Source organism: Camelus dromedarius, chromosome 29, assembly GCF_036321535.1.
Source record: "Camelus dromedarius isolate mCamDro1 chromosome 29, mCamDro1.pat, whole genome shotgun sequence".
NCBI lineage: Eukaryota > Metazoa > Chordata > Mammalia > Artiodactyla > Camelidae > Camelus > Camelus dromedarius.
In genome coordinates, this window is record NC_087464.1 from 24,092,096 (window position 1) to 24,109,433 (window position 17,338).

At 56.8% G+C, this 17,338-nt stretch overlaps 1 protein-coding gene across 2 annotated transcripts in view; it reads right to left on the reverse strand.

Moving 5' to 3' along the window:
- Window positions 1-650: 650 nt before the first annotated feature.
- CD276 (CD276 molecule) overlaps window positions 651-17,338 on the reverse strand; it is a 28,994-nt gene continuing 12,306 nt past the window's right edge. The window contains exons 1-10 of one of the 2 annotated variants that reach the window (XM_064480717.1): window positions 14,348-15,425; window positions 13,983-14,110; window positions 10,759-11,097; window positions 10,268-10,582; window positions 9,326-9,664; window positions 8,853-9,149; window positions 5,052-5,186; window positions 4,392-4,433; window positions 2,970-3,005; window positions 651-1,095 (exon numbers count right to left, since the gene is read on the reverse strand). In XM_064480717.1, the coding sequence (XP_064336787.1) occupies window positions 1,073-1,095; window positions 2,970-3,005; window positions 4,392-4,433; window positions 5,052-5,186; window positions 8,853-9,149; window positions 9,326-9,664; window positions 10,268-10,582; window positions 10,759-11,097; window positions 13,983-14,055 (1,599 nt within the window). In that variant the 5' untranslated portion in view covers window positions 14,056-14,110; window positions 14,348-15,425 and the 3' untranslated portion in view covers window positions 651-1,072. Of the gene's footprint in view, window positions 1,096-2,969; window positions 3,006-4,391; window positions 4,434-5,051; window positions 5,187-8,852; window positions 9,150-9,325; window positions 9,665-10,267; window positions 10,583-10,758; window positions 11,098-13,982; window positions 14,111-14,347; window positions 15,426-17,338 lie in introns of those variants that run through there. The other variant, XM_031440869.2, reaches the window with a different exon arrangement.

The following is a 17,338-nucleotide window of genomic DNA, read 5'->3' on the forward strand; positions in this document are numbered from 1 at the left end:
TCCCCCGTGCTGTGGCTCGAGGCTCCCGGGGCCCTGCTGGGCCTGGCTGCCTGCTCCTGCCTGGAAAGATACTTTGGAAACCATCAGATTCTCCAGTTGTGGGAGAGGCTCCGTCCCTCTCTCCAGGTTTCTGCCCCCACCCTCTGCTCGGGGTAAGGATTAGGGATGGGGTGGGGGTGAGGTATCCAGGGAATTGTGGGCACAGAAGAGAGGTACACTAGGGAGCAGGCAGGAGCCCCCTCATGGACCACTCTTTCCTCACGGGTTTCCCAGCTGAAGGGCAAGCTCCTTAAGGGAAGGGCTTGTCTTGTCCTGTCGGGTCCCCAGCACCTAACACAGAGCTGACAGCCCATGGGTGCTCAGTGAACATTACTTGAATGGATAAATGAAAGGAAAGGCAGGAAAAACAGAGGGACAGAAGCTGCCCCCCAGGGGGGCCGTGCCTGCCGAGACCCCGTGTGACCAGCACGTGCTTCCCGTGGGGAGGGCGGGCAGAAGGCAGGGCTCCCAGGGCGCAGCCGGGGCAGGGGTGGTCCTCACGTGTTCCAGCACGTGCACCTGCTGTCTCCCGTGCCTGGGGGAGGGGCCCTGTCTTCACTTAGCGGGGGAGGGAGAAGGCGCCTCTAGACGCAAGGAGGTGCTCAGGCTGCAGCCGCTCTGTCTGAGGAGACAGAATCACAGGCAGGTGGGAGAAGAGGCTGAGAAGTGATAACTGTGTGTCAGGGCCATCAGAGAAACAAGGCAAGGGGTGACTGGATCACGGCTTCGGAGAAAAAAGGCAGCCAGATGGTCCGTGTTGCTTGTGCATCGGAGAAATAAGGTTGCAGGGAGGTCCGTGTATTGTGTCCATAAGAAATAAGGCAGCAGGATGGTTTGTGTGTCGTGTTCATCGGAGAAATAAGGTGGCGGGGTGGTTCTGTGTATCGTGTCCTTTGCAGAATGAGTAGACCCGCCAGAGTGGGAGCCATCTGTGGGGGCAGGGAAGCCCCCAGCCCAGGGCTCACACTGAGGCCCCAGTGCAGCCAGAGGTGGGAGCCCCGGGGCAGGGGCGGCAGCTCCCTGGTCCTTGTGGTCAGGCTATTTCTGGTCCATCATCTGCATTCCATGATGGGAAGGGAGATAAAGGGGGAGAAAGCATTAAGTGCAGGAATTTGACTCTTGGGAATGTTCCAGAACCTGGCGTAAGACAGACCAGGAAGGTGCCTGGGGGAGAGCACAGTCCTCACCGGCCTCTTCTGGATTCCCATGGGTCCACCCACCCTGCACACTTCCCTCCACCTGGCACGCTTTTCCCCTCCCAACCCCACTCCCTGCCTCGTCTGTCCCTTGACCCATCTTCCCTGACCTGGCCCACTTCCCTCCACTAGCTGGAAACCCTTTCCAACGACCCCTTCCCACGCTGATTCCTCCAAGAGCAGCGCTGTAGGGAGCCTACGGAGCCTCCTTCCCTCTGGCATCTGGTCTCCACATGGCCCAGTACCCCATGGACTCACACCTCTGGCCTTGCTCTGCTCCCTGACCTGAATGGAGAATTTAGAAGAAGGACGGGGGCATGTGTGACCCTCCCCCTCCCTCTCCCATCCTTTAGGCTCTGTCTGTCCCCAGGAGAGCAGCTCTCCCTTCTGGGGCTGCCTCTGTGCCTGTCCAGCCTGGCCAGAGACAGGGGCTCCAGGCTGCCACCCTGCAGGGCAGGACCAGGAAGCCCACGGCTCCGCACACCCAGGCCACACACTCCAGCAAAACGTCAGAAACCACACTGACGTTCTGATCTCCATCGGCTCGACCCTTCTATGCCTCATTTGGTTCAGAACAACAGGGAGACGCATAACTTATCTCCAACCCTGCAGACCCCCACGCAGGCCTCCACTCCTGCCACGAGCACTCTGCAGCACTTGGGACCTGCTTCACAGAGCACTGGCAAACGGGGCACCTCGTGCGGGAGGTGTGGCAGGATTTCACCCCATTCCCCAGACAGGAAACTCCCCCTGGAAGGTCCCGGGCAGAGACCAAAAGCGCGGTCTCCCCTCCCAACCTGGGGGGCTCTTTCTCCTGCGTGATGCTGCCTTTCATGAGAGTCTATCACCCAGCTTTTATCATGAATTCTATGCAGGTTCCCGAGGGCCCCACGGACCCCGGTCTCCGGAAGTTTCCTGAACACAGGGCCTATGTCCTTCCTCCCCTTCTCCCCAGAGAAAAGCTAAATGCAGGGGTGAGCCTCCAGGAATTCGGTGAAAGTGTATTTCCTAAGAGGGACACCAAGGCAACCTGCAAAAGATTTAAGGTTCCAAAACCTTTGATTTTCTAAGTGGAAGCCACTCATATTTAGTGACAAGTGTGCATCAAGGAATATTTTGTTCAAAATACACACAAATGTTTACTTCCTAAAGTAACTGCTGATGTTACAATAATCTGAATACTAATGATTGCTACCATTTATTAACCGCCTACTGTGTGCCAGGAACGTGGCTGCCCAGCTGAACCCACATTTCCGAGCCTCACTTGAGTTAGGGGTCATGTGACTGGGTTCCGACTAACGGATATAAACAGGAGTGACCAGCGCTGTTTATAGTCAAGCTCTAGAAAGCAATGTCCCCTCCCTCTCCTCTTTCCCCCTTACTTCTAGAGGGGCTGTGGGAGCTGACGCCGCCACCCTGGGCCCGGGGATGGGAGCTTTGAGTAGAAGGAGGCAGAAACCAGGTAAATGGAAGCTGGTTCCAGGACATCAATAGCCTTAAGATCACCTAACGTCCTGTCCGGGTTAAGCCTCTGTCATCTCTGCATCCTATCAGAGCAGCTGGGACCTTGGTTTCTCAGCCTTCTGCCATCTGCCCAGCAGAAAGTCTAGGCTGCTTTCCTGGGAGGGAGCCTCAGGGCACCCCGCCGCCAACAACCCTCCCCAGATACACACAGTCGTGAGCACACAGGTGCACAGACACAGATACACAATCGTGAGCACCACGTGTCTTTACCTTCTTTGCTTTCAGAGTGTTTCAGAGGCCGCAGGGCTGCAAAAAAGGAAGGAACACACAGTGAGGGGGGACCCGTGGAAAGTGTGGGGGGGAGGCTCAGGCGGAGGGACAGGAGCTGAGGAAGAAGTAAGGGCTAGACAGACCCGGACCCAGGAGGCAGAGGCAGGAGTGCGGGGTTGGGAGGGTATGGGTGATGTCACAGCTGCTGTCCCAGGTCCCAGCTAGACTCTGCGGCTCGTCACGCCTCCTCCTGGGCCTCAGTTTTCTGCACCTTTACAGTGGGAACAACTCCTCTGCCCTGCTGTGAGTGAGAGGTGTGGAAGTGAGCCTGCCCTACAAGGAAGGGTAACGTGGGGGGCTAAAGGAGGCTGCAGGTGTCCCCAGGTGGGCCCAGGACTGTGCAGAACCCAGACCGACCACAGCTCTAAGCCACCCTCTCCTGCCCACTCCCTCCCTTCTGCAAAAGACATCTGCCTCTGAGCATGAAAAATGAGGCCTCATCCCAGGGCTGCCCCACACCCACCACACCCACCACACCCAGACATCCAGGACAGAATTAATTGGCATAATTTACAGCAGCCCCCAGGGGTCAGTCTCCTGCCTGCCTTCTGCTGGGCTGGGGAAGGAACCCATGTCAACTGGCAGCACCCCAAATGGCTCAGTGGGACCCTGCCTCCCAGCCCAGGAGCCAGGAAAGGGAAGGCGGCGAGGCCTCCAGCGGCCACAGGGCACCAGAGCCAGGCTTGCGACCCCACAGTGCTGTGCCCTTTGCAGAGTCACTCGAGAGAGCTTCAGAACAGCCCTGTGGTGCCATCCGGGCAGGTCAGGATGACATTTTACCGACGGGAAACTGAAACCCAGAGGAACAAAGCACGTGGACCAAAGTCACACGGCCTGTAACCAGAGTGCGACAGTGTCAGACTGCAAACCCAGCCCTACCCCCAGGACTGCAGAGCGCCGAGCCCTGACAGGTGCCAGCCGTGACGCCGGGCCCTCTATGTGCATTATCTCATTCAATTTAACCCATACAGCCTATGATGGGAGGGAGGTAGGGGGAAACTGAGGCCTAGAGAGGGAAAATGGATTACTCAAAGCCACTCAGCTTTTACGAGCTGGAGCCCTGTCTCCCACGCCCTCACTCCTTCCCCAGGAAGCCACCAGACCCCACAGCGCAGGTCACTCAGGGTGGAGCAGCCCTGGGAGGTGGGTAAAGGGAGGAGGAGGAGTGAAGCAGCACCTGGACCCGCCTCCAGGTCCAACACCGACCAAAGACCAGGCTCACCTCGGCTGGGAGGCCTCAGTCCGCGGGACACACGTCATTCAAACCTTCAAGCAAACGCAGCTCCTCCAGACCCTGGAGTCCTCTCCCCGTCCCTGTGTCCATCCCCCAGCCAACAGTGCCAGCTCTTGGCTCAGACTTACCTGTCTTGGATCCTTCTCCATCCCCATCCTGGTCCTCAGCTCCTGGAAGAGTGAACAAAAAGCTTCCTCAACCCCACCTTCATCATCACACCTCTGCTCCTGGGGGCGCTGGAGCCGGTGAGTGGGGCTGAACAGGCCTGGCTCGTGGTCCAAACGCCAGACTTAGCTCGGAGCCTGAGACCCAGTGGAGCAGAGCCCTGTGGCAGGATGAAAGGGACCCCAGCCTGGAGCCCCCAACTCAGCTGACCCCTCCACCCACCCACTCACTCACCAGCCCAGTCACCCACCACCTCCAGCAGACACCCACCCGCATGAGGATCCCCATCCTTCCACAAGCCCACTCACAGACACACTCACATGACTTACACTCACCATCATGCTTGTTTGCATGGACACACTCACCCCCTTGACACACTTCAGCCTTACACACGCACCACTCACTCCCAGTCACACTCATATCCACTCTTCCTGCCACGTCTGCACACTCAGGGGCAGGCTCACACTTGTTTACACACACAGGACATGTTCAGCCTCAAGCTCACACACTCTAGCCCCATTTGCACACCCACATGCATTCTGTCACTGAAGAGTGACACACACATTGATGCCATGGACACCAACAAAACCAAAGACCCGCGCGCGCACACCCCTCTCACTCACCTGCATTCTCCTCCTCACAGGTCTGTTTGATCTTTCTCCAGCACACAAAGGCCAAGGCCACCAGCAGAACGACAAGACAGATGGAGAGCCCCACTGTCACCCACAGGGCCTCCGGGGGGAATGTCATGGGCTGCCCTGGGAGGGAAGTGGGGAGAAGGGAGAGAGACTGTCAAGCCTGGCCCCGAGTGGCCCTGAGGACAGCACCTCTGGCTCCAAAGTGTGAACGGGGGGCTCCTTCCCTCACTGGGCCCCCAGACTATGAAGAGAGCTTACTTGAGTTCCCGTGCCCCTTCCCCGCACGTCCACGTGCCCTCCCAACCTGACACAGCCGTGGCTGCTGCAGACGTGCCTCCTCCGGGGAGGGCTGAAGAGTCTGCAGTGGATGGTGCTCAAGAACCTTCCAGGGCTCTCTGCTGACGTGAGAATAAGGCTTCAATCTCCTCAGGATGCTTCCAGGACCTCTGAGATCTGGCTGCTGTCACCCCTTGCCCCCAACCCCCGCCTTTGCAATCCCACTGTACCAGCCAAACTGGTGTCCTAGCCACTCTGCAGAGACAGCTGGCCCCTCCCAGCCCCCACACCACAGCTGTCAGTTTCCTCCACCTAAAACATGCCCCCTAACTCCCCTCCGAGCTTGAGATTCCTCCGCGGGAGGCCCTCCCTGACTCCCCCAGCCCCACCTGGTGAAACCCCCCCACCTGAGATCGGGCGTCAGCCAGCTGGAGCCCATGGGCCAGATCTGGCCTGTGGCCTGTTTTCTGTGCAACCTGTGAGCTAATAATAGTTTTACATTTGTAAAGGGTTACCAAAAAAGGGAAAAGCAGCAGCAGCACAGAGATGAGATGTGGCCCACAAAACCTAAAATATGTACCATCCAGCCCTGACAGAGCATGTGTGCAGGCTCCTGCATCAAGATGAGGGTGGGCGCTGAGGGCGCCAGCGTGAAGGTTCCGGGTTCACCCCAGAGGAGACCTGCCAGGGGTCTGTTTCCGGGCGACACTGAGGCCCTCCTGTTAGCTGTCCCACGGCACAGGGAGGGTGTGGAGGCGCCCACGCCTGGGTCAGGGCCAGCGGCTGTTCTGAGCGCTCCACCCTCCAGCCCAGTCCCAGGACCTACGCGGGGTCTTGGGCAGAGACCTTGGGGACAATAAATCTCACAAAAGCCAGGGGGAAAGCCATTCCTGCAGAAGGTACCATCAAAGCAGAGACGGTGCCATGAACGCCTGGGCAGCGGGGGCCTCGGCACAGACACAGGGATTTGCAGTCACCTTCAATCGGCTCAGCTGGCAAACCTCCACTCAGGACACTGGAAGCAAAGGGACCCACCAGCCTGGTGAGCAGGAGAGGAGGACAGCAGCTAACATGAAGGGCCAGGACGGCCAGTCCGTGAAGCACATGGAGGGACCCCCGGGAATCCCAGGGTAGGGCCCTGCAGGAGAGCACGGAGCAGAGCCACAGAAATACCCAGGGGGAGGGGCTCCCGCCGCGTTCGCCCCTAGGCTCGCCTCGGTGCCTGGAACACAGGGCCAACTTGCCCTCCTTCCACTAATCAAGGTCAGAGCGGGGCTCAGCCCTGCATCTTCAGACTCTAAGTCCAGTGTTTGCTCCATAAAGCCCCCTCCACATACGGCACACGCCACTAACCTCCAGCAGGTGTGGGAGAGACCAGGCTGGAGGACTGGAAGTCCGAATCCCAAAATGTTTTACCAGGCACAGAGCTGCCCTAAGCGAAATACAGGCCAAGGGCTCCAAAGTAGGCCAGACCTGCTCTAACAAAAACAGGAGGCTGTGTGGTGGGGACGAGAGAAAATTAGGCTGAGAGGCTAAAAGCTGGGCTCTGGTTCTGGTTCTGGTTCATCTGCTCCCCGCACGGTGCTGGAGTCAAGGTCCAGACACCCATGGGAAAGTTTAGAGGGGCCACGAACCCCCAAAGTTTAAATGCAAATGATTGCATTTATCATTTATCCAGTTTTCAAAAAGGTATCTGACTCCCAAAAGGAGTCAGAGCCACTGTGGCCGTCTGTGGCCCTGGGGGAGTGCTCCCTCATCTCTGGGCTTCAGTTTCCTCATCTGTGAAATGAAAGCACTTTAAACATTAGCTACTAGAACTTTAAATAAAGGTTTTTCTTGCAGGTGGGGTAAATGTCCCCGGTAAGCAGGAGAGGAGAGGAGGACACCAGCTGATGTGAGGGGCCAAGAGGGGCCCGTCCTTGAAGCACAAGGACGGACCCCTGGGGATCCCGGGAGCACGGAGCAGAGCCACAGAAATACGCAGGGGGAGGGGCTCCCACCACATTCGCCCCTAGGCGGGTATCCGTGTCTGGAACACAGGGCAGGCTGGCCCTCCTTCCACTAGTCCAGGACAGAGCGGGGCTCAGCCCTGCATCTTCAGGTATATGAGCATAATCACATTTACACTCACAAGCCGTTCCTGCACAATATGGCAAATACCCAGTTCAGCTCAGTGTACAAATTATCACGAAGTTCACCGATCCTTCAAGGTCCCCTCGACTCCCACCTGTCCCTGGAGACTCTTCCTGAAACTCCAGCCCATTCTGACCACTCCCTCCTCTGATAGCTTCAGCCTCTGCCAATCCTGCTCCATCTGATACTTCTGATTCTCTCCTGCGGATGCACCAGACCATATGCTGCTCTCTAAAGGTCAAGGAGACCTCTTGCGACATCCAGCAGCCCAGGGCCGTGACTCCCCCACAGAAAGCACAGACCTAGGGGGTCTCCAGGAAGAGGGTGGGGTCAATCTTGGGGAATGGGTGGGCAGAGGGAACACCTGAAAGAGAAGGAGGAATGAATCTGAATTCCTAGAAGACAGCTGTGATGGGCACTGGCTCTGAGCTTGCAGAAGTGAGGCCATGTGAGGTCCAGGGATGCCCAGGGGGTGCGGGAAGACAGGAATAAGCCTCTGAATCCCGAGGCTCGTACAGAAACCGGCCGCCAGGGGCATCAGGACTTGGGTGGGCGGCAGGTCAGGTGGAAGGCATAGGAAGAGAAAACGGGAGAACCAGACAGACAAGACCTGCTGCGCTGACCCCAGAGAATGCAGGGAGGCCGCTGGGAAAGTTTTGCTGGCCCAAGGGGAGGAACTGAGGAGCCGGACTGAGGCCCAAACACAGATGGAGACTGCCTCCCCTGGCCTGAATGTGGAATTGAGCCCTCCTCACACCTCCAGGCACAAGGGGTGCCCACTGAGGTGGGTCCTAAAGGAAGGGAAGGGTGTCTGGGCTAGGACCCCAAAACCAGAGATTGAAGGAATCGCCAAATGGGCAGCGCTGATCTAGTGTTTGACCACATGGGGGCAGAAGAGAAAGCCCACCCATTACAGTTGCTGCCTGGGTCCAGCTCACCTCCAACAGGAGAGCTGACATTGATTGATGGGGTGAGGGGGGCTGACCATCAGGAGAGGGTCAGCTGTCTCTCGGGGCCTCACGGTCAGATGGCGCCCAGCATCAGATGGTGACGTAGCAACACCTTCCCAGCACCTGGAGAAGTTCCCACAGGAAAGCAGAACTCCCAGAACTCCCACACCCACCTCTACATCCCAGCCAGGTACTTAGTCTCCCTGAGACACTTGGGAGGGCAAACGCTATAAATGATTCTCATCAGCTAGACAGAGCAAGTCCCTTAAAGAGTTTTAGGGGGAGAGTTTGAGACACCTGAAATGAATGGGGGAAAAATTTTTTTAAAAAGTCTTCTGGCCACGCAAGCCTACCTAAGTTCCAGCTCAGGCGCTAGCTAAAAGGCGGGACCCCTCCATCCTTCCCCAGCTGTTCGTCTGCCTCCTACCCGTGATGGTGACAGAGCCGTGAGCGTCCTGCTGCAGCACGGGGTTGCGCACCAGGCAGCTGTACGTGCCATTCGCGCCCAGCACCACCCTCAGGACGCTGCGCACGTCGAACAAGCCCTGCTCGTTGGCCATCTGCGACGTGGTCACGTTGCCGGTCAAGGGCGCACCCTGCCCATCTTGCCAGAACACTTCCGCCTCGGGGTAGCCCTGGTAGCTGGAGCATGTGATGGTCACCGTGTCCCCGGGCCGCAGGTCCTTGTTTGGCTCCAAGGTCATGCTGGGCTTTGAGTAGGGGGCTAGAGGGGGCCAGAGGAAAGGGCAGAGGTCAAAGTAAAGCAAGGGCAGGGGGACACAGTGGAGAGAAAGGGGTGCCTGGGGCTGCGAGGACACGGGTCAGCTGGGCAGTGGGTAGGGGGCTGCGGGAAGTACCGGGGTGAACCAAGGGGAGGATGCCCCCCTTCGCGGCGCTCACCTGCCACCTGCAGGCTGACCGCGGCGCTGCCAAAGTCCCGGATGCTCACGAAGCAGGTGAAGCTGCCCTCATCAGCCACGCGCACGCGCTGCAGCCTCAGGGACGCGTTGCCCTGAGCCAGCAGGTCCGGGAAGAGCGCGGTGCGGTTGGCATAGGAGCTGCCCTGGTCGCGGCCCTCGGCGAAGCTGTGCACCAGCTGTTTGGTGTCTGTCAGCTGCCAGATGAGGTTGAGCTGTGCCAGGCTGAAGCCGGGTTCGGGTGAGAAGGAGCAGTGAAGGGTGGCGTCGGTGCCCACCAGGGCCACCACGGGGTCTTCGGGAACCTGGATTTCCACAGCGCCTGGGGGCGAGGTTCGAGTGGCAGGGCAGTGAGGAGGGGCGGGGCCACTCTGGGCCAACAACCCACAGCCTCCCGGATCTCCTCCTCCATCAACCCCCAGGTCCCATTCCATCTTCCCATTTTCTCCCCAGACCTGAAAACAGATTGAGTCCCAGCACTCCCAGACATACAGCCTCCCTAATTTGACAAGAATCACAGTAGCCTGGCCTTGCCTGACAAGGTCCATCCACAGGGGACTGGGCCTGGGCAGCCTCCAGCCCTAGCAAAACTCCCCTCTCTGCCAGGACCCGGGTCCCTCTCCTGTCCCTGCGCTCTGCTGAGATCTGAATGCTTCTCCATCCTTTCCAGAGGTTTCCAGAGCCCTGGGGTCAGGAGACCCAGAGAGCTGGGAGGACCTGTGATCATCACCCTCACCTACTCCCACTACGGTAAGGTTCCCCCATCCCCCTTGGTTATCTTTTCCATTATTACCCCATTACCAGGCATCTCACTGCTCTGGGAGACTGAAGCTAAGCACCTAGATTCAGATCCTGTGGCCCCTGCAGACAGGACCAAACCCCTCCTCCCTCAGGGGGACATTTAAGAAAAAAATAAAACAAAAACCTGTGGGGCTTCTATGGGGCGTGATGGTGACGGAGCCGTGAGCGTCCTGCTTCAGCACGGGGTTGCGCACCAGGCAGCTGTACGTGCCATTCGCGCCCAGCACCACCCTCAGGACGCTGCGCACGTCGAACAAGCCCTGCTCGTTGGCCATCTGCGACGTGGTCACGTTGCCGGTCAAGGGCGCGCCCTGCCCATCTTGCCAGAACACTTCCGCCTCGGGGTAGCCCCGGTAGCTGGAGCATGTGATGGTCACCGTGTCCCCGGGCCGCAGGTCCTTGTTTGGCTCCAAGGTCATGCTGGGCTTTGAGTAGGGGGCTAGAGGGGGCCAGAGGAAAGGGCAGAGGTCAAAGTAAAGCAAGGGCAGGGGGACACAGTGGAGAGAAAGGGGTGCCTGGGGCTGCGAGGACACGGGTCAGCTAGGCAGTGGGTAGGGGGCTGCGGGAAGTACCGGGGTGAACCAAGGGGAGGACGCCCCCCTTCGCGGCGCTCACCTGCCACCTGCAGGCTGACCGCGGCGCTGCCAAAGTCCCGGATGCTCACGAAGCAGGTGAAGCTGCCCTCATCAGCCACGCGCACGCGCTGCAGCCTCAGGGACGCGTTGCCCTGAGCCAGCAGGTCCGGGAAGAGCGCGGTGCGGTTGGCATAGGAGCTGCCCTGGTCGCGGCCCTCGGCGAAGCTGTGCACCAGCTGTTTGGTGTCTGTCAGCTGCCAGGTGAGGTTGAGCTGTGCCAGGCTGAAGCCGGGTTCGGGTGAGAAGGAGCAGTGAAGGGTGGCGTCGGTGCCCACCAGGGCCACCACGGGGTCTTCGGGAACCTGGACTTCCACAGCGCCTGGGGGTGGGGCCAGTGGGGTGGGACGGTGAGGAGGGGCCAGGACACTCCCAGCCTCCCTAGTCCCCCTCCCCTTCCGTGTTAACTTCAGGCCTTGTCCACCCCTTGTTTACGGCTGAGTTTATTACCTGTGGTCGTGGTTCAATCAACACCAGCATAGTAAGCACCTACTATGCCAAGTGTAAGGGTTAGGAAGGCCACAGAGAACACCACCACGGTCACACCCCTGCAGAGCTTACATGTTAGTGGGAGAGAGACAGAGTAGCACACAGATCCTCATTCGCATGTGCTTAGGGGTACGAAGGACGAAAGCAAGTTAATGGATAGAAAATGAGGAAAGCCTTTCTGCTTGTCGCCGTTGAGGATTACGCTGGCTGTGGGCTTGTCATAAATAGCTTTTGCTATGTTATGTTCCCTCCGTACCCACTTTGGTGAGAGTTTTTATCATAAATGGGTGTTGGATTTTATCAGTGCTTTTCCTGCCTCTATTGAGATGATCGTGTGGTTTCTGTCCTTCCTCTTGTTGATGTGATGTATCACGTTGATCGATTTGCATGTGTTGAATCATCCTTGTGTCCCTGGGATGACCCCCACTTGATCATGATGTATGATCTTTTTCACGTGTTGTTGGATTCTGTTTGCTAATATTTTGTTGAGGATTTTTGCATCTATGTTCATCAATGATATTGGCCTGTAGCTTTCTTTTTTGGTGGTGTCTGTCTGGCTTTGGTGTCAGGGTGATGGTGGCTTCATAGAGTGAGTTTGGGAGTATTCCCTCCTCTGCGGTCCTTTGGAAGAGTTTGTGAAGGACTGGTATGAGCTCTTCATTGTATGTTTGATAGATTTCCCCAGTGAAGCCGTCTGGCCCTGGACTTCTGTTTGCAGGGAGGTTTTTTTTTATTGCTGATTCTATTTCACTTCTAGCGATGGGTCTGTTCAAGTCATCTACTTCTTCTTGATTCCGTCTTGGTAGACTGTATGTTTCTAGAAACCTGTCCGTTTCTTCTAAGTTGTCCAATTTATTGCCATATAGTTGTTCACAGTATTCTCTTATGATTTTTTTCTATTTCTGTGGTGTTAGTTGTAATCTCTCCATTTTCATTTCTTACAGAATATGAAACTGAATATACGTGTATTTATGTATGACTGAAGCATTGTGCTGTACACCAGAAATTGACACAACATTGTAAACTGACTATACTTCAACTTAAAAATATTTTTAAAAAAATGAGGGAGCTTTTCACAAATCTGATAGGTATTTTACAACTGTCATGCTAGTTGCATTTCCCCATAAGTATATATTATCTTGATAAGTTGTAAAAAGGGAGTCTAAAAAAGTATACACCAGAATGTTAATAGTGGTTTTTCTCTGGATAAGAAAGAATCACAAGTGCTTTTTCTTTCTTCTTTTCCTAAACAAACATGATTAGTTTTATACAAGAAAGAAAGAATACCTATGCATTTAAATGTGGTGATGAGCCACTTTCTCCATAAAGAGATATTAAGCTGAGATTTAAAGGGAATGAAGTAGAGTCTGACATAGCCAGAGAAAGCCCCCGGGGGCAGGACCCCCTGCTTTTGGCCCTGCCCTCTACCCTGTGCATTTGCCCTGCAGCCTCCCTCCCAGTCACCTCTGCCTCCAGACTGGCTCTTCTTTGAGAGCCCTGGAAAGTTAGGCAGGAGTCCCGGATAGCCTTTCTTTCAGTAGAGTGTGCCCCCTAACCTGGCACCACCATTTTTGAGTATGGTTAGATTCAGTGTGTGATTTGGGCATCAGCAAAGCAGGCAGTCAAAAAGTGTGAAGAACAGTCTTGAAACAGAGTAACTGAATACAGCACTCATGAAAGGTTTCTCACATTTAGAAAAACAGCATTTTACAGTTAGAATTTTCATTGTGACGTAACCCAGGGCGGGGGTATCATCATCTTTGCAGTGTGAAGTTGGCCCTGGGTCTCTTGCTGCAATGCCAGGTGCCCCAGCCAGCTCTCCAGTTGGAAACCAACAGGGTGCCACATTGTATGGGGCATTTAAGGGACAAAACCTGAGGAATCACCCAGACAAAACCCTTTCTGCACAGAAATCAAAGTAGCTCTGGGTAAAGCGGTGCTTCCTCTTTAGGACCACCAGATGGCACCAGAAACTCAGCTTTGTCTTCCCAATGGAGGAAGAAGGCAATCTCCCTCAGCCCAGAAACTGATTAGGATTTGAAATATGATGATGTTATTAAAGTAGTTGCCATTACTGAATGCCAGCTCTGTGCCAAGAACTGTGTGGGAAGATTTACATCCTTTACTCCACATGGTTAGAGCACCTGCTATGTGCCTGGCATCAGTCCTGGCCCTGTAGATAAACCCTACGCTTTCAGCAGAGCAAGCAATAAGCACGTAAACATATACTCTGTCAAGTGGGGATAAATGCTGGGAGGTGGCATGGAGTAAGCTCTGGGAGAGGGGGGGTGATGTGCTATTTCGTACAAGGTAGCTGGGGGAAGGGAAAGCCTGGGGAAGGTGACATTTGAGCAAAGACTTGAATGAAATAAGGGATCAAGTCATATACACGTGTGGGGGCAGAAAGTTTCAGACTGAGGGAACAGTACGTGCAAAGGCCCTGGGGAGGAAGCACACATACAGTGTGTTCAAGAAACAGCATTATGACATTTAGTGCTCACATTGCCATTTTACAGAAGAGGAAATGGAGACCAAGAAATATACAGTAAGTTGCCTCTTGGGTCCTGAAGGTAGGGATGAGTGTGGACAAGGCACAGGGGAGACGGGAAGACGTTAGCCAAAGCCTCCCAGCCCTGCTGGACAGAGAGGGTTGGCAGGAGCCCTGATGGGAGTGGGCACCTCCTCCCCCACCTCCAGGCCCCACTCTGCTCCCCTCACCTGTGAGGCAGAACCAGAGGGCTCCCAGGGCGGTGGCCACACGCATGCCCGCGCTGCCAGGCAGATGCGGCATCTTCCCGCGAGGCAGCTGAACAGCTGGGCTCTCAGTGGTGGAAGGCTGCCCCCACCTGCGAGGAAGAGGAAGTGAGGCCTTTGTCTCAAAAGGTCCTCCCCAGGCCCTCTCTCACCTCATCCCCGACCCGGGCCAGCCTGGGGCAAGGCTGCAGCTGCCAGCTGGGAGGTACTCCCCCACACACCCCACAAAGCTCCCTGCTGAGGGATATCCTGAGATGCAGGCAGGAGCGAGTTGAGTCACTAGGGAGGCTGGACCAGGGAAGGCAGGTCAGGGGGCAGCTGGGACCCACCCATTCAGAAATAAGATGCTGGCATGTAAACACGAGGAAGTCGAGGCAAGGCAGCAAGGCAGGGCAAGGATGTGCAGAGATCAGTTTGGCTTGAGACAACAGCTGGCAGGGGAGAGTAAGACTTAGAGATTGGCAAGAGGTTGGAAGTTTATCCTAAGGCAGCTGGGAGCCACTGAAGGTTCTGGAATAGAGGAAGGATGAGGTCAGAGCTGTGCTTCATAGAGATTACTCTGACAACACCTGCAGGATAAATGAGAAGAGCTGGATGGAAGAGACCAAGCAGGTCTGGGGGAAGTGACAGCACTGTCGGGCACAGGGAGAGGGGGGACAGTCCCGGTGCCCATGGTTTTGAGCCGAGTGACCAGGTGGGTGGAGCGCTCACAGAGAGAGAAGACGGAAGGGCTCAGTGCAGGGCGTGTGAAGTTAGTGTTAGCACAGGCACTTGCGGGGACAGTTCCAGGAGACAGCCTGGTGTATGAGTCTGGGGCTCAAGAGAGAGGACACAGGCTAGCTTAGCTCACGTATACGGAGTGGCCAAGACTGGCTGGACATGGCAGAGGCCCGGACTGGGGCTGACCCCCCAGGCTGGAGTCAGGACGGAGGGAGAGGTATTTTTCTGCAACTACAGGTTGGATCTGAGCTTGGGGGGGATGACCTCCGGGGGTCCAGCCCTGCAGCCCGTCCTGGTTCCCCTCTCCAACCTCCCACCAAGCTGCCTGCCTTTGCCCTTCCTGCTGACTAAGTTTTCCCGCCACATCCTGCCACCAGGGTCGATTTTTGCTACCCAACACGATTTGACAAAAATATAAAGGGTTTCACATTCTCTGAACCACCCAGGGAGCCAAGGTGCCTGACTTTGTCTCATTTTGCAAGAGGAAAAAATTAAAGCCCAGATAAGTGAGGTGACTTGGTTTATGTGATGTGATTCGCCAGCCCGCACAGGTGAGAAGGGTTCAGTGTTCCCCACCTTCTGCCACACCTCTGCCCTTCCAGGGAGCAAACAGCCATTAGCATCAATTCCAGTCACAGGCACCCAGCTTCAGCCCTCCCCATCCCGGGCGAGCACCCTCTTCCTCCAACACCCCCCCCCCACCCCCGCCGCCAGCAGCTGAGCCGAGGGAGTCCCCCAGCCGCCGGTGCATCCTGCCCCGCTCCCAGCTGTCCGTGGCAGGGAAGCCCCGAGCAGCCACTTCCTTCCCAGACACTTCCGCTCCAAACCTGGCGGCCTCACAGCCTTGCCGCCTGCTGAGTCAGCAGCCTTCGGGCTCCATTCATAAAGCCGCGCCTGGCGGGCACTACATCCTGCCCACAGGGGCCACCGCGGCCCAGAGGAAACGCCGCCAGGCAGCAGCCTGCCGGGCCTGCCGCCCCCTGAGGGAAGCGCGGAGACTAAGCATTAAGAAGCTCCCAGATTCCAAGTCTCCTGCCTTTGCTTCACCCCCAGACAGAACCAGGGCCTGTCTGTTCCTCCTGGGCCCCCCTCACCTGTCCCACTGTGGCCTATGCCCACCACCTCCCACCCTGAACTGTGCGGCCAGCCCCCTCTGATCCCCCCCACCCTGTGACCCTCCACTCTGCTCCCGCCAACTCCACCCCCAACACCGTGTCTCCTCTCAGGACCCGAGGCAGGAATCTGCTCACACCCCTCCCCCTGCAAGAATCTCTCGTGGTTCCCCTTTTACGCCCTGAGTAAACCCTCATTCCCCTGCCTGGCATGCAAGGCCTTCCTTAGGACTGTCTCCTCCGCCCATCAAGCTAATTCCTGCCACTAGGTTTCACTCGCCAGGATCTCCTGGGCCTGCCTGCCACCTCCACAACTGCGAGGTCAGGGAGCAGCTCTCTCCTGGCCAGACCTATCAGGTTCCCCAGAGGCCAAGCTGTCCTGCTCTCCAGAGGAAGGATGAGGGCTCCCAGGGGTGAGCGTTGGATTTGCTCCCTTCAATTCCCTTTCTAGACTCTGGACCCGGGGAAGTTCGCACCCTCATGCTTACCCTGGGGAGAAGCCTGACAGCCCAGATTCAAAGACACAGAGAGACTCCCACCCCAACAGCTGGGCCCCCAGGGCCGAGGGCAGGAGGGAGCAACACACCTCAGAGACAGGATGCTGGCCGGGAATGAGAGCGTGGCCTGTGACCATCGGGACAGTTGGGCCGTCCAGTACACAGAGCCTCCTGGAGACGCACAGACCTCTTGCCACATTCGCAGTGCCCGGCCCATCTTTTCTACAAAGGGGAATTCTCATCCCCAGGCAGGACCTCCCCTGGGGCCAGCATGTGCCATCCCTCCCAGTCAGTCACCAGTCGGTCCTCCCTCCTCCTTCCCCCTGCCCCAGTCCCAGCCAAATGTGGGAACTCCAAGGACCCCTGCCAGGAAAGACCACAGGGTGCCCTGGCTTTCCCAGAGAAGCAGGAGTGAGGGGCCCAGGCCACCCTCGGCCTCAGGGCGCAGCAAGTGCATCCAACCCCAGCAGATACGGAGCCCCGGGAAACCCCCAAGAGATGACCCAAGATGCGGCCGCATGAAGCCCAAACCACAAATCAAGGGCGGAGGCCCGGCTCCGTACCAAGATGCCCCGGACTGGGGATGTCCAAGAGGAACGCCTCACCCCTACCATGACCACCAGGAGCACCCCATGTTCTCCTAACCCCCTGCCTCTTCCCAGTCCCTGCAGGGACTGTTTGACAACACTTCCCACAAAGAGGGCAAGAAGGGTCAAGCCACATAACCAGTGTCAGTCTTTGCTAACCAGCGTAGGCTAGAAGCACAGCTTCCGAAAACAGCAGCTAAGCCCCCGGATCGAGCTATGCCTGAAGCAAGCCGCACACCTAGACTGCCCAGATACTTGAGCCAATCATACTTTTTTCCCCTCAAGCCAGTCTGAGCTAAGTTTCTATTACCTGCAACTGAAGGAGCCCTTGAATATACATTCATTCACGTATTTAGATATTCACTTAACCGTTCACTGAGTGCCTGGTAAGCACCCCAGGGAGC